This window comes from Mauremys reevesii, linkage group 2 (assembly GCF_016161935.1).
Source record: "Mauremys reevesii isolate NIE-2019 linkage group 2, ASM1616193v1, whole genome shotgun sequence".
NCBI classification, from domain to species: domain Eukaryota; kingdom Metazoa; phylum Chordata; order Testudines; family Geoemydidae; genus Mauremys; species Mauremys reevesii.
Genome location: NC_052624.1, coordinates 38511361 through 38533906, shown reverse-complemented (window position 1 = coordinate 38533906; position 22546 = coordinate 38511361). Strand labels below are relative to the sequence as shown.

General features: G+C 43.0%; 1 protein-coding gene across 1 annotated transcript in view; it reads left to right on the top strand.

Moving 5' to 3' along the window:
• The window catches only part of MALRD1 (MAM and LDL receptor class A domain containing 1), a 476497-nt gene that overhangs the window by 349856 nt on the left and 104095 nt on the right, over positions 1-22546 (top strand). Inside the window, exon 31 of the mRNA XM_039526296.1 lies at positions 14231-14359. Coding sequence (XP_039382230.1) covers positions 14231-14359 — 129 coding nt within the window. The remainder of the gene's footprint in view (positions 1-14230; positions 14360-22546) is intronic.

Here is a 22546-nt window from a genome sequence, read left to right as displayed (position 1 = left end):
TCATGAAAAAAGGGATAGAGAATAAGATGGAGAATATCTTATTGCCCTTATATAAATCCATGGTACGCCCACATCTCAAATACTGTGTACAGATGTGGTCTCCTCATCTCAAAAAAGATAAACTGGCATTAGAAAAAGTTCAGAAAAGGACAACTAAAATGATTAGGGAGTTGGAACGGCTCCCATACAAAGAGAGATTAAAGAGGCTAGGACTTTTCAGCTTGGAAAAGAGGAGACTAAGGCCTGGTCTACACTAGGACTTTAAGTCGAATTTAGCAGCGTTAATTCGAATTAACCGTGCACCCGTCCACACCAGGAAGTCATTTAATTCGACCTAGAGGGCTCTTTAGTTTGAATTTGGTACTCCACCCCGACGAGGGGAGTAGCGCTAAATTCGACATGGCCATGTCGAATTAGGCTAGGTGTGGATGCAAATCGAACTTACTAGCTCCGGGAGCTATCCCACACTGCACCACTCTGTTGACGCTCTGGACAGCAGTCCGAGCTTGGATGCTCTGACCAGCCACACAGGAAAAGTCCCGGGAAAATTTGAATTCCTTTTCCTGTCTGGACAGTTAGAATCTCATTTCGTGGTTGGACATCAGGGCGAGCTCAGCAGCACCGGCAGCGATGCAGAGCTCTCCAGCAGAGGAGTTCATGTAATCTCTGAATAGAAAGAGGGACCCAGCATACACTGACCGGGAACTCTTGGATCTGATCGGTGTGTGGGGCGATGAGTCTGTGCTTTCGGAGCTGCGCTCCAAAAAATGGAATGCAAAGACCTATGAGAAGGTCTCCAAAACCATGAGAGACAGAGGATACAGCCGGGATGCAACGCAGCGCCGCGTGAAAATCAAGGACCCCAGACAAGGCTACCAAAAAATCAAAGTGGCAAACGGACGCTACGGAGCCTGCCACCACTGCCCCACCAGTGACCATGGACTCTGACGATGGGACAGTGTCGACGGCCAGTTCCTCGGCGATGTTCGCCGACGGGGAAGATGAGGAAGCGTTTGTGGAGGACGAGGCAGGCGACAGCGCTTACAACGCTGGTTTCCCCAACAGCCAGGATCTCTTCATCACCGTCATGGAGATCCCCCAACAACCCTCCCCGGCCGTTAACCCGGACCCTGAATCAGGGGAAGGAGCAGTTGGTAAGTGCTTTAACCATGTAAACTTTTATTCTTAATATAACAGGAATCTGAAGTATGTGAAAAGGAGGTCTCTCTATATATGGGGATAGAACAGAAATCCTCCTGGGAGATCTCCACGAAGCTCTCCTGGAGGTAATCGAAAAGCCTCCGCAGAAGGTTCCTGGGGAGAGCTGCCTTATTGGGTGCTCCGTGGTAGCACACTTTTCCGCGCCAGGCTTTCATGAGGTACTCAGGGAGCATTGCCTCCCCGAGCACGGCTGCATAGGGCCCTGGTTTGTGCTAGCTTTCACGCAGCATGCGCTCTCTATCTCCTTCAGTGACCATCCTCAGGGTGATTTCGCTCGGAGACTCCTGCATCTAATTAGGGGAATTACTGTAATGTTACGCCTGGTCCAAAGTATTTTTCAAAAAACTCCGGACAGACGGCATAGCACAGACTCAGCACGCTGCTGCGTGACAAGCGTAACGGAAAGCCAAAGAATCAAATGGACGCTCATGGAGGGAGGGGGGACTGAGGACGCAAGGTATCGTTCCTGCTGTCTCCGAAAAGCATTTGCATTCTTGGCTGAGATCCAAATGCTTCTAGGGTAAAACACAGTGTCCGCGGTGGGTCAGGGCATAGCTCGGCAATTTACGCACACACACCCCCAGAAGTGAAAGGGAAAACAATCCTCTGTTGATGCTTTTACATGTCACCGTATCTTTACTGAATGCTGAAGATAGATGGGATGCTGCAGCACTGAACACCGATATCCTCACTCCCCCACCCACCATGGGTGGCTTATGGTGCAATATGACTGATATCCATCGTCATCATCAGCCTATTGGCACTTGGGGCAGTGCAAAAGGACTGTTAACCATGCGTACTAGCATCCGTGAGGTCGATCAAGGGCGCCTGGCCCTAATTTTTCCTGGTAGATGGTACAGTATGTCTGATAACCATCGTCGTCATAGCAACAGGGGGCTGAGCTTCATCAGCCCCCACCCTTCATGTGTAAAGAAAAGATTCAATTGCCCCTGGACTAGCAGCAGGATGCTGGGCTCCTCTCCTCCACACTCCTTAATGTCCTATCTGGACTATCATAGCAACTGGAGGCTGCCTTCCACTCATTTCTCACTAACAAGTCACTGTGTCTTATTCCTGCATTCTTTATTACTTCATCACACAAGTGGGGGGGGCAATGCTATGGTAGCCCAGGAAGGCTGAGGAAGAATGGAATGAACAGGTGGGGTTGTTGCAGGAGCACCCCCTGTGAATAGCATACAGCTCATAATCTATGCAGGATCTGACACAGAGCAGCTGTGCTCTCTGGTTCTCTGATACAGTGGTTCTCTAGTACACTTGCCCATATTCTAGGCAGGACTGATTCTATTTTTAGATACCAAAAAGGAGGGATTGACTCAGCGAGTCATTCCCAATTTGTTTTTTGCCCCTGGCTAAGAGCAGCCAGGGGCACTTATGACAGCAGCAAATGGTGCAGTGCAAAAGGACTGGTAACCATGCCCATCTTATTACCAATTTATGGTATGGTAGATGGTACAGTATGGCTGGTAACCATCTCTGCTGTCATGCAAAAGCAAGAGCATGCTGCTGTGTAGCGCTGCTGGACCGCCTCTGTCAGCGGCATCTAGTACACATACGGTGACAGGCACAAAAGGCAAAACAGGCTCCATGGTTTCCACGCTGTGGCGTCTGCCAAGGCAATCCAGGGAAAACGGGCTTGAAATGATTGTCTGCTGTAGCTTTCCCGGAGGAAGGGATGACTGACGACATTTACCCAGAACCACCCGCGAAAATGGTTTTTGCCCCATCAGGCACTGGGATCTCAACCCAGAATTCACAGAGACAGACTACACTGTGTTCATTGTTCGCAAAAATTTATCTTTGCAAGGAATTCACTCCCTTTTTCCCATCACATAGCTTCGACTGTCTCCAGACCTGCCACAGCATCCCCCTCACAGAGGCTGGCAAAGATTAGGCGGTGAAAGAAAAAGACACGGGATGAGATGTTTGCTGAACTTATGGGGTGCTCCCGAGACGAGGCAGACCAGCAGAGCCAGTGGAGGGAGACCCTCTCTTTGTACCAGCGCTCACACAGCGAACGGGAGGAGAGGTGGCGTGAGGAAGACAAGCAGGCGACTCAAACGCTGCTTGGACTAATGAGGGAGCAAATGGACATGCTCCTGCGCCTTGTGCATGTTCTGCAGGACCTCAGGCAGGAGGACAGAGCTCCCCTGCAGTGTATCTGCAACTGCCCTCCCCTGCCACAAAGTCCCATACCCCCCTCACCCAAAATAACCAGAAGGAGGGGCGCCAGAGGCCGTGTAAACTGTCACTGCACCCCAGCAGAGTGCTCAATTACCCAAAAGCTCTCATACCCTAAATTTTGAGAAGTCCTTTCCTTCCCGCCTCACCCAAGCCCCCATCCCAGTTTCATCCCCTAACTGTCTAGTTGATAATAAAAAATACTTTTCTGTTAATTACTGTTTCCGTCATGTTCTTTTAGAGGAGACTGTGTTTGAAGGGGGGGAAGGGGGTTGGTAATTTGACAGGACAATCACCTTTACCAGGGTACAGACATGGGGGCAGGATCAGCAGCACGTCACACACACACTGCAGTCAGTACGCACCCTGGTCGGTATGGGAGGTGGTTTGCAGGTTCTGTGTGGGTGGGGGGGTACGTGACTTCGTAGCGGGGGAAAGGGGGTTACAGATCTCATGCAACGGTCCCTGTCCTGGACCACAGAGCCACGCAGCAGAGGAATCTGTATCCGTCCTCCCCCGCCAAAAGGCCACATAGCCCCCGCACACAGAGTCCCAAAAAGGAGGGATGGCAGGCTCCGTTGAAACATCCAGTCCGGCACTGCAGACCGCTCTGGGAGCAGGAGCCTGTCATTCCTCGAGTTTACAGGCGGTCTTTACATCACTGCACACCCTACCCAGCACAGTCCGTGTCCCAGTTTCAACCCTGTAACGCAAAGTCATCAATAAAGAAACCTTTGTAAAGTTACAGTGGAACATGTATTTTATTTTTAAACGTGTGTTGGAAGTTGGGGAAGCGGGGTGGGCGGGGTATGTAACTGCAGATGCTAGTCAACAGTCACTTGGTAAAGAAACAGGGGCAGGTTCAGCTTCTCTATAAAGAAACTGAACAGTCACAGGTCATGCTGCTCACTGCTTGCTGGTACTTGAAGAGTTCCTTGTCGCTGTGCAAGGCGCCTGCACAGAGCTTCACGAGCCAGGGAATTAGCGGGTAGGCTGGGTCCCCGACGATCACTATAGGCATCTGCACATCCCCAAGACTTATTTTGTGGTCCGGGAAGAAACTACCTTCCTGCAGGCGTCTAAACAGACCAGAGTTCCTGAAAACACGCACGTCATGAACTTTGCCTGGCCACCCGACGTTGATGTTGGTAAAACGTCCCCCATGGTCCACCAGTGCTCGCAGCACCATTGAAAAGTAGCTCTATTTCTCAGCAGCTGACTGTGGAAGAGGTGGACGATAAGGTGCGAGGAGTTGACAACGGCCATAACTGCAGCGGGATCCGTGCTCAAAGTGCTGTGGCGCCCGCGCTGTCACTGAGCAGAAAAGTGCATGAACAGATTGCCCGCAGGCGCTTTCAGGGAGGGAGGGAGGGAAGGAGGGCGTGATTGACGGTTCAATGATGACAGTTACCCAAAGCCACCCTCGACACATTTTTCCCCCCAGCATGCATTGGGGGGAAATCCCAGAATTCCAATGGGCAGCGGGGAGTGCGGGAACTGTGGGATAGCTTCCCACAGTGCACCGCTTCCAAAGTCGACACTGGCCCCGTTACTGTGGACTCACACAGTCGAACTTAGTATTCCTTGTGTATTTAGTGTGGATTCACAACTTCGACTTCATAAGGTCGATTCCACAAATTCAAATTAAGTTGATTCGAAATAGTCTTGTAGTGTAGACGTACCCTAAGGGGGGATATGATAGAGGTATATAAAATCATGAGTGGTGTAGAGAAAGTGTATAAGGGAAAGTTATTTACTTGTTCCCATAATATAAGAACTAGGGGCCACCAAATGAAATTAATTGGCAGCAGGTTTAAAACAAAAAAAAGGAAGTTCTTCACACAGCACACAGTCAACCTGTGGAACTCCTTGCCTGAGGAGGTTGTGAAGGCTAGGGCTATAACAAGGTTTAAAAGAGAACTTTATAAATTAATGGAGGTTAAGTCCATTAATGGCTATTAGCCAGGATGGGTAAGGAATGGTGTCCCTAGCATCTGTTTGTCAGAGGGTGGAGGTGGATGGCAGGAGAGAGATCATTTGATCATTACCTGTTAGGTTCATTCCCTCTGGGACACTTGGCATTGGGCCATTCTTATGTTGAAGAGAATCTTTTCTGAACTATTATATTGCTCGTACCAGAGTCAATTATATATTGATAGATCTATGGTAACATCTATGATTCTTGCTGTTTGGTGTGCCTTAGCTACCAAATACTTGCTCTCACCATGAACATCTTTGGGAAGTATATTGCTGGGCTTTTGTGCCTACAGATGAAATTCTTTGCTAGTAGTCAATATAATTTGTCAAGTGTAGGGTTTATGTCAGAGTCAATGTATGTCATCACATTAGACCTGGTCTTCTGTATGACACATACACTGGATAAAATTCCCGCTTCTGAACTGAAAGAGAACCTTATTTGAAATGATTTCTAGCTTGCATCTGTAGAAGTGCTTTATCTAGCTTTCCCTGCAGAAGACTGAGAAGGTCATCGATGGACAGAAACATCATTGTTGGGCATGCTAATGGTGTTTTGATGTTTCTTTTACAGATCTGTGCTTGTAGAAAACTGTGCTGACAAACCAGGCAAATAAACTAAACTCTTCGTGTAAATAGTGTGCCGTGACTCCTGCTATATATTCCAACTTAACTTTCTAGGGTGCTATGATACTATAACATTATAGATGAGCTTCAGTTCTAATGCAACTTTTTAGTGGCTTGTGTCTGGCCCATTTTAATTTGTTCCAGGCTGAAACTTAGTGAACAAGATCTTTTCCTGTGGGTAATATTTTCTGATCAAATTTTTTAAAAATAATCATTTTATAAAAAAAGTTTGGCTCTCATGTTTTAAAAATGTTTTAACAAAACATGAAAGAGGCATTTAATGGTTTTTCTTGTACCTTTTTTTCACTCTTATGATTCAGATTTAATTTAAACAACACAAATTGGCAAGATGTCAGTCCATAATAGGGTTTAATCATTATTGCTGCTTTGAAAATAAATTAAGATTAGAGCTTGTGCCCAGACAAAAAATTCCTACTTTGTTTAAATAGAAATAATATTAAAAGAATCAAATTTCCATTGGACATGTACTATTGGTTTAATTGAATAATATTGGTCTCGTCTATTTATACTATTGGATTAATTTTTGCATTTATTTCATCCTGAAAAGATATAATCAGTCATTTTTGGGACATCAGTGCAGAATGCCTCGTTCTAGAATAGGAAACAATGCTCAGGGGGTAACGTGTCATTCTGTATAATGCCCAAGAGATTGGGAAGCCTTAATTCTGAAACAGCTTACTACTACAGGAAGACGAATGAAGAAGTCATAAAAATTACTGGACAAGGTACCCTTTTCACAAATAATCTACAAAAGAAGACATCAGTGGCTGGGACATGGAAAAAGAATGCTTACCAAATACTGCCCTTGAATGGAAGCCAGAAAACACAAGAAGAAAGAGAGGAAGACTGTGAATAACATGGAAACAAACAGTTCTGAATGACATCAGCACCTCAACATGAAATGGGAAGATTAGGAGAGAAGGGCAGTTGATAGGCAAGGATGGCAAATGTGGGTACCCCTATGTGCAGCAAAGCATGGGATGGACTAAGGTCTAAGTTTAAGGTTACTACTTTTGTGATGTGACAGACATTTCAAGATGGAGAGCATTCATTGTATCATTGTGGAAGGAGAATCCTGAAACTTTTCAGTATCTCTCAATTTAAAGGAAGCCTGTCTTCACATTTTGACTGTTTCAACTCTCCTGCAGTTTCTCCATTTTGTTCTAGGCAATGGTAATCTAGATTTCAGCACTTCTGTTCAGCCTTTCCTGAGCCCCCAGAGTCTTTCTAGATTCTAAATATAGTGGTTTTGTCCTCCACCAGAGGAATGTGTCCATCTGATTATAATTAGACAACTGGCTACTGAAAGCTTTGTCTCTTCAGAAGTTTACAAATCTAGTGCAGGAGTCGTTGGCCCTGCTATATTCCATCTGGGTTTGTAGCAAACTTCAAGAGCAAGATGCCTCTATCCCAGCATCTGACTATGCCACAGGGATGCACTGATAGATAATCTTCTCTTAGGAACCAATGAAGGTCAGGAGTTCAGGCTGATATTCTCAGATTTATCAACTGCTTTCAAAGCCATTGATCATTAGTAGTTGTTGGCATGCCTGCAAACTGTAGCAGCAGCATACACAGCTGGCTTTCAGTGGTAACTTGTAAATTGAAAGGGTTGACAGGTTTGTGGCTAATAATGATGAACCACACAATTCCAGGATTCTGCACAATGGAGGAAACATAAAATTAAGGTCTGAAGTACAAGTTGCAATTGTAGTTCCCAAGACGCATTTTTACAGCGGTGGTGGCTTTAAATATTAATGTCCTGGACAAATTATAATTATGGAAATTATACGCCTCCTGATGTATCAGAATTCTTCCTGAAATTTATCCTAAATTGTGTTGTTGTACATTCATGAACAGCTGCCATGTTTCCAAGGCCAGATAGGATCATTTTGATCATCCAGTCCAACCTCCTGTATAAACCAGTCAATAGAACTTCCCCAAACTAATTCCTAGAGAATATATTTTAGAAAAACATTCAATCTTGATTTTAAAATTGTCAGGGCTGTAGAATCCATGACAACTCTTGATAAATTGTTCTAAAAATTAATTGCTTTCACTTTTAAAAAATGTCTTATTTCTAATCTGAATTTGTCTAGTTGCAACTTCCTATCATTGGATCATTTCTCTGCTAGATTGAAGATCGCATTATTAAATATTTGTTCCTTGTGTATGTATTTATATGCTGTAATATGCTGTGATCTCCTAATCTTCTCTTTGTTAAACTAAATAGATTGAGCTCTTTTAGTCTAGCACTATAAGGCATGTTTTCTAATACTTTATTCATTCTCATTCTCTGTCTTGAGGGACAGATAGCTCAGTGGTTTGAGCATTGGCCTGTTAAACCCAGGGTTGTGAGTTTCAATCCTTGAGGGGGCCACTTAGGAATCTGGGGAAAATCAGTACTTGGTCCTGCTAGTGAAGGCAGGGGGCTGGACCTGATGACCTTTCAGGGTCCCTTCCAGCTCTATTAGATAGATATATCTCCATTATCTCATAGCTCTTCTCTGAACCCTCCCTAATTAATCAACATTCTTCTTGAATTGTGGGCACCACAACTGGACAAAGTATTCCAGCAGCAGTTGCACCAATGCCAAATATAGAGCTAAAATAACCTTCCTATTTCTACTCAAGTTTCCCATGTATGCGTCACAGGATCACTTTTGCCCTTTTGGCCACCGTGTTGCAGTAGGTGCTTATGATTAACTGATTATCCCATCACAACCCGTAAATCTTTTTCAGAGTCACTGCTTCCCAGCATAGAGTTCCCCCTATGTCCATCCTGTAAATATGGCCCACTTTCTTTGTTCCTAGATGTATATAGTTACATTTAGCCATAATAAAACACACATTGTTTGCTTGCTCCCAGTTAACCAAGAGATCCAAATTGCTCTGTCAGTGACAGTTCTTCATTATTTAGCACCACACCAATTTTTGTGTCATCTGCAAACTCTATAGTGATCATTTTTGTTTTTGTCCAGGGTCATTGATAATATTAAGTAGTGTGGGGCCAAGAACCGATCCCTCCAGCATCCCACTGAAAATGCACCTGATCAGTGATGTTTCCCCATTTACAATTACATTTTGGCATTTAATGTGTGCCATATTAATCTTATAACATTCTAGTTTTTTAATGAAAATGTTCTGAGGTACTAAATCATATGCTTTACAGAAATCTAAGTACATTATGTCAACAGTATTACCTTTTATCAACCAAGATTTTTAATCTCTGGGGAAAAAAATATACCAATTTAGATTGATTGGATCTGTTTTCCATAAACCAATGTTGATTGGCATTCATGATATTACCTTCCTTTAATTCTTTCTTAACTGGGTCTTGTATCACCTTCTCCATTATCTTGCTCACAATTGATATCAGACTGACAGGCCTGTACTTACCCAGGTCATTCCATTTACCCTTTTTAAAATTGGCACATTAGCTTTCGTCTAATCTTCTGGAAATTCCCCAGTGTTCCAAGATTTATTGAAAAATCATAATTAATGACCCAGCAAGCTCCTTGGCCAGCTCTTTTAAAACTCTTGGATGAAAGTTTCTGGACCTGCTGATTTAAAAATGTCTAACAATAGTAGCTGCCGTTTGACATCCTACTGAAATACTTGTGAACTGGAGTTTATATGATATGACTACATCATCATTTTCTCCCAAATAAAAAACAGAAATATTGTTCTCTAGGACCATGCTGTTATGTAGTCCTTGCAGGCAGCTTCTGCAGAATTCCCCATGCGGGTAGGTGAGGAAGGAGGAGAGTTTGTTCCTAGGCAGGAGAAATTACTGCTGATCAGTACAGTGAGTCCCAGATGGATTTTCAATGGGAAATATGCCTGTATCTGATGGACGCATGCTGCACAGAGTTACATCTCATCCTCCCCTTCCGGCTCCATGTTCCCTCCCCCAAAGCCATGGGTCTGTAGAGAGGGTTCATAGGGTTTTGGGGACCAGGACAGAAAATGCAGGACAGCTGCTATTCTTTCCCTCACTGTGTCTGTTCACCATTTATTACTTGCCCAACCAAGACTGGAGCTTGGTGCTGTACAGATACATAGTACCAGGCAGCCCAAGTCTCAAAAAGCTGAGCTTACAACCTAAATAGACCTCACTGTCAGAGGATAGGAAAAGAGAAATGTTTATCCCCATTTTACTGATCGGAAGTTGCAGCATAGGAATTAAGTAATTTGACTAAGATCACATACAATCTGTGGGCAAGCTGGGACTTGTACTCTGTCCAGGACCTTAATCACAAGACCATCTCTCATCTTTCCTTGCCACAATTAATTATCTTCAATGCCATGCAGTGAAAGGTAGTATGTAATCCAGTGTTCCCTGCTTACATGGGTGTTTGGGGTTACATCTGATAGATCTTTCCAAAGTAATATTTCACTGTCATGTCAGGGAGCCTTAATTCTATGGCAAACCTACACTTGGATATAAAGTATTTTTTTGCTTCATACTTCCTATGGCATTTTTTATAAACATGATTATCCTTTACTGAGAACCAGCCAAATTCTTTACCTTTCGCTAGCTCACAGTTCCATTGTAATGATACAGTAGTTTCAAAAAATTGGTTGAAGATTACACTGTTAACAATTTGCAAGTTAAACTGTAATGCTTTTAAAAGAATAAATGAACATATAGGAAAAGCCCTATTAAATTAATATAAACATGTTAGTTTGAAGCATCTATCACATTGCAGAACATAGTATATACAATTCACAGAGACTCCTGGAGTCTAGTTGAGTCTTCCACTATTTTTAAATATTAGGCAAGTTAACACTTTGAGAGATCTTTGCTGGGTCCCCTTTAAGTCATACAGTTTCCTTCTCTAGCCATTTGGAAACCACAGACATTCTCCCAAGCCTCCATTTGAATGCCATTCTGTGAAATGCCAGCATTCTTGCTCTAAGGGTTATATCATGATAGAATGTAACTCTGAGATTGGCACGTGCTGCTCTTTTGAAACATGTTGCTGCTCCATGGGTCAATGGATCCCTATAGCTTTCCCTTTGAATATATAAGTGCAGCCCAGCACGTGAAAACGAGATCCTTAACGAACTCTTGCTTTGTATGCAGGTATTTGCTGAGGTTTTTTGGTTTGGAATGACTTCTGTGTGTGGCGATGGGGACAGTGTTTAGATTTCCATGGGCTTTATTTAGGAGTTAGATTCTTTAAAAAAAAGTACGTGTATTTAAGGGATGTTGTTAATCTTGAATGAGACTATAAGGTAACTAAATACCTTTCCACTTGATTAAATGTCAAAGCACAGCCAAGGAATGTGATGAAACACAAAAGCCATTTATTTGCACACATCCTCCCACAGTATGGACAAATGCAACAAGACAAGAAATTGTGGAGAAAAACCCTTATTTTACATGAAATACATCATTTTACCTTTCAACCACATGATAATTAAGTAGTTCATCAGGAGGAGTTAGACTGGTTCATAAAGCAGTTCCACAGAGAGATTTAAATGTCACTCTCATACATTGTAGTGTTGTAACTCAATGGGTTAAATCATGGTAGAATGTCAGAGTTTGACAACCCATTTTTTCAATGGCAGACGGGAAGGAATTGGCAGGATAATATTTTGAAAATCCTCATATGTTCTATGTTGATAGAGCTTCTAACATGTTCTTATGTTAAATTGCACCCAAGCCTCAGAAATGAAAGTGATATATATTAGGTTTTGGAAGTGTTCTGTGATTAAGTATTTCTATTTTTAGAAAAATATTTAAAACATTAATGGTAAAATGATACTTGAAAGGGTGCCATTCTTGTGAATTTCTTCAGTCACCGTAGTTTCTGTAGTTACCTTTTATGATCAACAACCATCATCATGTTTCTTGTTTTAGTATGATTTCTATCAATACAGTGGCTCTGGTCAATCAGGGCCACTATTGGTTTATGCAGTAGAACGCTGAGTTCCCCCTGTCCGTAGCCCCCGCATTTAGAGTTGAATTTTGGATAGAGTATGAAGTTTGGGGAAGGGTATTTTGTTTTTAGATATTTGTACCAATTTTGGCATGTTGATTCCAAAGAAAGATTTTGCCTTGGCCTTTGCCAAAGCCTTTGGCACAGCCTGTATCCTGTTTGTAAATGTAAACTTCATTTCATATGCAGCTACCCAGAAAAAATGTGTTCATGTGAGTTCTTACTCCAGAAGAGTCCAAGCCACAAAGTTTTGAATCCAGATCCAAACTTTCCAATAGTTATGTCTATTCAGAAGTGCAGTTTGGGTAGGACTCATCTACAGTTCATCCAATCTGACTTCAGCAACATAATTGTTCCCAGCTTACTGCCTCAGATGTTTTTAATTTTTAAATTAGTTAAGAAGTATATTGCAGTGTTGTTGTAGCCATGTTGGTTCCAGGATATTAGAGAGACAAGGTGGGTGAAGTAATATCTTTTACTGGACCAACTTCTGTTAGTGAAAGAGACAAGATTTTGATCTTACACAGAGCTGAAAAATGGAGGAGGAGGGATAGTTCAGTGGTTTGAGCATTGGCCTGCTAAACCTAGCGTTGTGAGTTCAATCCTTGAGGGGGCCATTTAGGGAACTGGGGTAAAAAAACAATCTGGGGATTGGTCCTGCTTTGAGCAGGGGGTTGAACTAGATGACCTCCTGAGGGTCCCTTCCAATTCTATGAACAGCTATTACCTTCACTACCTTATCTTTTTAAGAAGTATATAGTATTTTGAAAACCTGGGTTCTATTTCTGGTTTTACCACCAAGTCACTTAAGTCCCTGAGTGCCCTTAGGTAAATCACTTAAACTTTCTATGCTTCAGTTTCCAAATCTGTAAAACTATGTTTAATTTATGATTATTATTTATTATTTATTTAATTGTATTATCTTTCATTACAAGATTTGAGACCTTTAGATCTAAGGGCCAATACTATTCATAGCTTTTTATTGCATATGAAGACTTGCCTCAGTCAGTGCTACATTTAACTAAACCAGTCATTGAACTCCCTTTGAAGGATTTGAGTTACATTTCATGTATTTTTTGAATGTTTCCCTGTTTATGTGCTCTGTGGAACTAGGATTTAGTTTTGCTTTCTCATTTTGGCATCAATGAGGGCTTGTGGGTCTGCCTCTGAATATCAGGTTTTAGGCAGGCGTCTGAAGTTGTGCAATCCAAGTTTTGAGAGACATACAGAATCAACGAAATCTCTTTAAAATGTTGGCCTTATCCCTTTACATACTTGAAGTTGCGCTGCTCAGAGCTGTTGCTGATGATGAGTCCCACTTCAGTCATGTTTGAAGGAGCCATAGAACAAATTACAAAGAATACAGTCAAAGCACATTCTCCTGTGTGTATCACTGAACAGCTTGAGGCACTGGGAGGAAAAAAAATCTCAGACTCATAGAAGTGCATTTTAAATGTTGTGCTTTGGGTTATCAGCACAGCTCCTATTAATACTAATTGCAGTTATGTAGCCAGTTCACTGAGTCACTTGATGAACATTTATATGAGTATTTTTAAGCTTGACAGATCTCTGAGGACTGAATCCAAGAGCTATCTGGCCTTGGCTCATTCTTTGGGTGTATTGCCCCAACTTATTCATTCATTCCCATTCACACTTTTCCACTACTTTACCCAGATTCAAGAGCGACTGAAAAGTTGTTCTGGTAAAATGAATCTTCATTTTAAATAGTTTAGGCTGAATCCCTATGCAGCCTGCATGTTGACTGCAATAGGTTTCTCTGCCGCACACTGAAAAATCTCACGCAATTAAATGACCTGAAACACTCCAGAAAGCTATGCACTGTATGAAAGTAGCATAGTGATCATTTCAGGCAATTTCTTATTTCTAAGTTATGTCATATATTGAGATGAGGTTTAATACTTTGACCTGCCCTCCTTAAACCAGTTTGTAGCAAATTGAATTGTATGCACAGATATCACACCACAAATAAAGTAGGAAGAGAGTTGTGCTGATGTGGAAATGAATTCCTATCCACCAAAACATTCCATCCTCGCAGCTTTGAGTATCGCCAATATAGCAGTCTAGGCAGGCACAAGACATCATTAAAAGAGAGTGGACTTGAATAACATCTGTTGGATGCAGTAAATCACTAAAGTGATAGTATATAATGGGTAAACAAATCAAAAAGGTCATACTTTGATTTAATGAAAGTATCGATTTAAATGTCCTGTTGGTTTCAGTTGGAGAGAGTCCTAGGGAATGCCCAGCAGTCACTGATTTTATGTGTTGGAACAAGAACTGCGTTGAGTCTCACCTTGTTTGCGACTACAAACCACACTGCAAGGACCTATCAGATGAAGCTGATTGCAGTAAGTACAATTTTCTATATTAATATTAAAATTTTAACCATAAATACTGTAACCCAGCTTAGGTGGATTTGTACAGCTGCTCAGGAGAAGGTAATATAAGCATACTTGTTCCCCATCACACAAAGGGCTAGTCTACACTTACCGTCCGGGTTGACGCGGTGAGTTCGACTTCTCGGAGTTCGAACTATCGCGTCTGATCTAGACGCGATAGTTCGAACTCCGGAAACGCCGCGGTCGACTCCGGTACTCCACCACTGCAAACGGCGGTGGTGGAGTCGACGGCGGAGCTGCGGAGTTCAACCCCGCCGCGTCTGGACGGGTGAGTAGTTCGAATTAGGGTACTTCGAATTCAGCTACGCTATTCCCATAGCTGAATTTGCGTACCCTAATTCGAACCCCCTTTTTAGTGTAGACCAGGCCAAAGTTTTACACTTTCAGATCCTCAAAGACATTTATTGAGCAAAAATATGTAAATGTGACTTAGTCACAAATGTGCAACATAACCAAAATAATGAGCAAATAGAAGAGCAAGTTCAGGTTTTTTTGAGGAAAATAATCCAAGGATTATTATACAAATTATCTAAAGGAAGAAACTTGAAAGGATTTTGAGCTGTCAACATTAAAGGGAAAAGCTTAATAAGCAAATTGGTAAAAATACAGAAGCATTTAAAGTAAGGTTCTGCTCCAAACACTGACCTTGTAAAAATTACCCTTCGGATCAGCTCCCTGCATGGGTTCATTTTCATGACACAAGTACATTTTTATTGCTCTTTACTACTCCAAAGCTAACAAAAGACCAGAATGAGTGAGCTGCATCATCAACAGAACTCTTTGATAAATTCCAATCTGTTTACACCTGTGAAACCTCAGTGACAACTGAAGATTGGAACATAATTTGGCCAGCAGAACTTTATTATTGATGATGATGTGTGAGAAGGAAAGAACCCAGTTTGACTTGCAGAGCTTACATTAATAGGGCTTGCAGTTAAACAAACTACCTTTAAACACTTAAACTGATTGTATTTGATGTTAAGATGCAGTATACATGGAGCCCTTGCCTCTGTCCCCACCCTGCCTCCAATGCCATTTTTGCAGAGTCACTTTTGAGACTAGAACTACATTTTATGAGCAAGAGGACAGAACAGTTTATTAAGGCATGTACTTAATCCTGGCAATCAATCTGTGTTTCTTAATCTTGAATCTATACGGCCAAATTCTGCCATGGTATACATGTGAAACTATTACTGAAATCACTCTTGATATGTAGGGGAGAGAAAATGTATCAAATGCATCTTAAACAACAAAAATAGATTTTTTCCCTCTCATATACGGTGGATGGTCACATTAGACAAGTCTCGAAAAGAATAGAATGGCACAATCTTAAATCCTATATTTAGAGATTACAGAGGCCATATAAAGTGTTCACTGAGAATCTGTATTGTGCCCAAATGTGCAAATAATGTCACTCTGGCAAGTATATTAGGAAGAAGAGGAAGGAAAAGGCATATTATCATTAAAATATTATATGATACTGGAACTCTTCTCCCCTCTCTCTCTCTTTTTTTAAAGTAAATAATCTATATATCTGAAGTGTAGATCCTAAAGCAGTGTCTTTATGCAGTCTTTTGGCCAGATTCACAACTGAAACAAATCTAAATTGAACTGCACCTTTAAAAAGATAACCAGTTCAAGTAAATAAATGGATTTTTAAAGGATTGTTCATATTTTATAACATTACATTAATATTTCTTCAGTAGTCAGGCAGTGTGACTGCAACAAAATACTTTGTAAACTATCCACGATTATATTTTACAGAGCCCCAATAGAAAAAATCATACTCTGAATCTCTGTCTAACGCAAACTGCTTTTTAATGACACTCAGAAAACTAATGAAGATCTTGATTTATTCTGTAAATGTTGTTATTGCATACAGTAGTTGCCATTGGCTTCTGTAAGTGTTCTCTAGAGATAACTTGTGAGACCTTCGGCTTTCTTTTCTTAGTCAGACAATGAATGGGAGCGTTTAATGCCATAAATCAGTCCAAGTCACAACCAAAAGTTTGTTATGATATATAAAAGGTATTCTTGGGAAAATATTAATTACAATGCACCTTCAACACATAAGGCTTCACATATTTACCATGGATGGAGAGGGCATGGGGGACTTCTTTCTCCCCTCTGTCAAACAGTAGTTCAATATTGCAATGTGGCACGCAGAGTGCTAAAGTAAGTGCTAGGTTGCCCTGTCCAGCATACCACAGTGCCAAGGGTTGGAGGTGTTTGGATTTGAGCCTGGGGTAGAGGTGATCCCTGGGTATGTCTGCTCTGCTGTGGTGTAGAATAAGCACTAGATGGGGGCATAAACTTCTCTTTTATAATGAAGAGCAAAATGTACTCCAGTGTGCTTTCATCCTTCAGCCACCTTGAGCCCGCACAGGGTTGCTGTTGATCATAGAATCATAGAATTCAAGATCAGAAGGGACCATTGTGATCATCTAGTCTGACCTCCTGCAAGATGCAGGCCACATAAGCCGATCCACCCACTCCTTAAGCAAGCGACCCCTGCCCCATGCTTCGGAGGAAGGCGAAAAACCTCCAGGGCCACTGCCAATCTACCCTGGAGGAAAATTCCTTCCCGACCCCAAATATGGCGGTCAGCTGAACCCCGAGCATGCGGGCAAGACTCTCCAGCCATACCCTCTGGAAAAAGGCTAACAATATCCTATCATTGACCCATTGTACTAATTACTAGTGTGGCACTTAATTGACCTATTGACTAAGCCCGTTATCCTATCATACTATCTCCTCCATAAACTTATCTAGCTTAATCTTAAAGTCATGGAGGTCCTTCGCCCCCACTGTTTCCTTCGGAAGGCTGTTCCAGAATTGCACTCCTCTGATGGTTAGAAACCTTCGTCTAATTTCAAGCCACTCCACACCCCCAGCATAATGCAGCTCCAAATAGCAAAGATCAGATTTTCTCACACAACACTAGGGGGAAAGCCTTTGCCCCTTCAGCCTGCATGCAGGGACCTTCCAGAACCCTCCCCTGGTCAGGAGAAGCAGCTGGAGTTGTTAAAGACGGGGCAGAATGACTGTGAGAGAAACACCTGCGGCTCCAACCTGCCCCATCCTCGCATCACCTTTGGATATTTGAAACTTTTAGCTGTGTTTTTTCTTTTTTCTCTCAGCTCCAGGTTGGACTTGATCCCCTACTTTGTTACACCAGTGTAACTATTGAAGTCAAGGACCCAGTTTTGCTGATTGTAAATCTGGAGTAATTCCACTGAAGCATTTCTCTGGATTTACAATGGAATTTGGCCCAACAGCAATCATATCCACATAAAATTGGTGTAATGGAACATTGTGTTGCATCCTATTTAAAAAAAAATTGCAGCAGTTGCTTTTTGTATGCTTCATTCCTTACAGTGAGGCAATCTTGCACAATTTTCATTTTCTTTCAAAGCCCATTGGAAGTACAGATGTGAAAATCACACATGAAAGCCATTTCAGTTTTCGTGAACTGTAGTCAATTATACATCCCGATCTGATTAATAGCAGGCCTCAACATTGATGAACCATCTAGTGCAGTGCTTGAATTACTGAAATAAAAGCAATTTTGCAGACAAATGGACCAGTCCTTTTCTCATAACTCCTAAACAGTCTCTGTTTACATCAAAAAGAAGAAATACCCAGAGGTGCAGACATGCAGGTGACTTCATCGACCTGCAAATGCTGTTCATAAATATTTATTATTAAATGCTTTCTGAAGCGCTGGTAAGATATTAGAGCTGAATTCCTGCTGTCAGGCAATGTATTATAAATAGCGTTATAAAATCAAAATTAATTTGGTCTTTGATCTGTTTAGAACTGTACAAGACACATATACTTTCTCTTGAGATTGCACGGCCAAATTATTTGCACTTCCTGCTTGTCTGTTTCACTTATTAAAGCTCAACTGTCCTTTGTAGTGCAGCGCGGCGTATGTTATGGACCAGTGTGGTATGTTCCATGTGTTTGTGTTCCTATTTTACTTTAATGGCACCAGTTGAAGGATCCTCCTCTTAGAGTTCACATGCTGTATGTGTAATTTTAGCGCCTTCGTGGCCAAGATGGAGTCTGCTCTGCAGGCAGCTCTGGCCAAGAGAAGGCGCACGCAGGAATGCAGCAAGGAAAGTTCCTTCTACCCCAGGGGCACCTGTTCCAAACCCCCCAGAGTGAACACACAGGAAAAGTACAAGGAATATAGGAAAGGGAAATATTTATTTACAGAGGGATGAAAGGAGGAAAACAACAAGGGGAAATATAGGGGGAGCGGTAAAACAGGGTTGCATTCAACTCAAGGCCCCACAGGCCATGTGGTACCACAGTCTGAAAGGGGCAGACACCCAGCAGTGTGTCTGCACACAGAGTTCAGGAGTCCTGGGCAAAGTTCCAGTCCAGCAGTGAGTCTTGGGTGCTCTTGGTCATCGTCAGTGCCAGTGAACTTCCCCCAAAAACCCCTCTAGTGCCCTCGCCTGCCGCTCTCTGCAAAGCCATACACAGCGACAACCTCCCCGCTTAACTAGCTAACAGCCCCCCTCCTTATTCCCACTCTCCTGACCGATATAGCTATGCCGGCAGAAGTCTGTAGTACAGATCGAGCCTTAGGGCTAGTCTACACTTACCAGCCGGGTTGACGCGGTGAGTTCGACTTCTCGGAGTTCGAACTATCGCATCTAATCTGGACGCGATAGTTCGAACTCCGGAAGCGCCGCGGTCGACTCCGGTACTCCACCACTGCAAAAGGCGGTGGCGGAGTCAACCTTGGAGCCGCAGACTTCGATTCCGCGGCGTCTGGACGGGTGAGTAGTTCGAACTAGGGTACTTCGAATTCAGCTACGCTATTCACGTAGCTGAACTTGCGTACCCTAGTTCGACCCCCGCCCTTAGTGTAGACCTGCCCTTAGTCCTTGTCCCTCTCCTGGAATCTCACAATTTAAACATGTCCTCCCTAACCCCCTGGGCTTTTCCCCTGGGAATTCCCTGAGTCAAAAGCTGCTCACCTGGGACCATTTGGCCTTGAAAAGTGAGTCTAGATCCTAAACTTCCTGTTGTGTAGATGTTTGAAATCCAAAGGAACTCCAGAAAAGGTTTGCCTGCCCAAACCAAGGATGGTTTATCCCTTAATGACTGTCTGGGTGCACTGAGAGTTTCATCCTGAGTTTTTATACATCAGTGACTCGTAACATTCATGACATTAGCACCTATTGCCGTGACAATATTAGCTTCTGTTCTTGCTTTTTGCACCTTAGTGCTCATTATGAAATTAGTTGGCTGGTAGTGTTGAAAATAGTATCCCACTGGGAAAAAAAAAAGTAAGAGGGCAAATGCTGAAATAGTGAGAGGATATGTGTCTCCTTCATCAATCATAGAATCTCAGGGTTGGAAGGGACCTCAGGAGGTCATCTAGTCCAACCCCCTGCTCAAAGCAGGACCAAACCCAACTAAATCATCCCAGCCAGGGCTTTGTCAAGCCTGACCTTAAAAACCTCTAAGGAAGGAGATTCCACCACCTCCCTAGGTAACCCATTCCAGTTCTTCACCACCCTACTAATGAAAAAGTTTTTCCTAATATCCAACCTAAACCTCCCCCTCTGCAACTTGAGACCATTACTCCTTGTTCTGTCATCTTCTACCACTGAGAACAGTCTAGATCCATCCTCTTTGGAACCCCCTTTCAGGTAGTTGAAAGCAGCTATCAAATCCCCCCTCATTCTTCTCTTCTGCAGGCTAAACAATCCCAGTTCCCTCAGCCTCTCCTCATAAGTCATGTGCTCCAGCCCCCTAATCATTTTTGTTGCCCTCCGCTGGACTCTCTCCAATTTATCCACATCCTTCTTGTAGTGTGGGGCCCAAAACTGGACACAGTACTCCAAATGAGGCCTCACCAGTGCTGAATAGAGGGGAATGATCACATCCCTCGATCTGCTGGAAATGCCCCTACTTATACAACCCAAAATGCCATTAGCCTTCTTGGCAACAAGGGCACACTGTTGACTCATATTCAGCTTTTCGTCCACCGTAACCCCTAGGTCCTTTTCTGCAGAACTGCTGCCCAGCCATTCTGTCCCTAGTCTGTAGCAGTGCATGGGATTCTTCCGTCCTAAGTGCAGGACTCTGCACTTGTCCTTGTTGAACCTCCTCATATTTCTTTTGGCCCAATCCTCTAATTTGTCTAGGTCCCTCTGTATCCTATCCCTACCCTCCAGCGTATCAACCACTCCTCCCAGTTTAGTGTCATCTGCAAACTTGCTAAGGGTGCAGTTTACACCATCCTCCAGATCGTTAATGAAGATATTGAACAAAACCAGCCCCAGCACCGACCCTTGGGGCACTCCACTTGATACCAGCTGCCAACTAGACATGGAACCATTGATCACTACCCATTGAGCCCGACCATCTAGCCAGTTTTCTATCCACCTTACCGTCCATTCATCCAGCCCATACTTCTTTAACTTGCTGGCAAGAATACTGTGGAAGACTGTATCAAAAGCTTTGCTAACGTCCAGAAATAGCACATCCACTGCTTTCCCCTCATCCACAGAGCCGGTTATCTCATCATAGAAGGCAATTAGGTTAGTCAGGCATGATTTGCCCTTGGTGAATCCATGCTGACTGTTCCTGATCACTTTCCCCTCCTTTAAGTGGTTCAGAATTGATTCCTTGAGGATCTGTTCCATGATTTTTCCAGGGACTGAGTTGAGACTGACTGGCCTGTAGTTCCCTGGATCTTCTTTCTTCCCTTTTTTAAAGATGGGCACTACATTAGCTTTTTTCCAGTCATCCGGGACCTTCCCCGATCGCCATGATTTTTCAAAGATAATGGCCAATGGCTCTGCAATCTCATCGGCCAACTCCTTTAGCACCCTCGGATGCAGTGCATCCGGCCCCATGGACTTGTGCTCGTCCAGCTTTTCTAAATAGTCCCGAACTACTTCTTTCTCCACAGAGAGCTGGTCACCTCCTCCCCATACCCCTCCTCCTCCCCAGAGTGCAGCTGTCTGGGAGCTGACCTTGTCTGTGAAGACAGAGGCAAAAAAAGCATTGAGTACACTAGCTTTCTCCACATCCTCTATCACTAGGTTCCCTCCCTCATTCAGCAAGGGGCCCACACTTTCCTTGACTTTCTTCTTGTTGCTAACATACCTGAAAAAACCCTTCTTGTTACTCCTAACATCCCCGGCTAGCTGCAACTCCAAGTGTGATTTGGCCTTCCTAATTTCACTCCTGCATGCCTGAACAATACTTTTATACTCCTCCCTGGTTATTTGTCTAATCTTCCACTTCTTGTAAGCTTCTTTTTTGTTTTTAAGACGAGCAAGGATTTCACTGTTAAGACAAGCTGGTCGCCTGCCATATTTACTTTTCTTCCTACACATCGGGATGGTTTGTTCCTGCAACCTCAATAAGGATTCTTTAAAATACAGCCAGCTTTCCTCAACTCCTTTCCCCGTCATGTTATTCTCCCAGGGGACCTTGCCCATCAGTTCCCTGAGGGAGTCGAAGTCTGCTTTTCTGAAGTCCAGGGTCTCTGTTCTACTGCTCTCCTTTCTTCCTTGTGTCAGGATCCTGAACTCAACCATCTCATGGTCACTGCCTCCCAGGTTCCCATCCACTATTGCTTCCTCTACTATTTCTTCTCTGTTTGTGAGCAGCAGGTCAAGAAGAGCTTTTCCCCTAGTTGGTTCCTCCAGCACTTGCACCAGGAAATTGTCCCCTACACTTTCCAGAAACTTCCTGGATTGTCTGTGCAATCGATCAGTTTTTCCAAATGTAATGTACTCCAAGATTGATCTGTCCACTTATACTTTCTTCCTGTCCAGCCAGAGGCAAAGCTACCAGATACCCTCTCTGATGGTGCTTCTGGTGAATTATCAAAAGGGATACAGAATTGCCCTCTACACATTTTTATCCTAAATGTTAATGTATCTTAGAGTCAAATGAATTATCTCTGCAGATTTGAAAAGAAGAATTTCTTGGGAATATCTTGTTGTTTTCTCTCTCACTGTAAAGCATCTTGAGACTTTGTGTTGAAACATACCACATAAAGATAAATTGAATTTAATTCTAAATATCTAGAGCTGGCTCATTTAAAGGAACACTGTCACAGTGGGGAATGGTAGTTCAATATGAGACTACTTACAT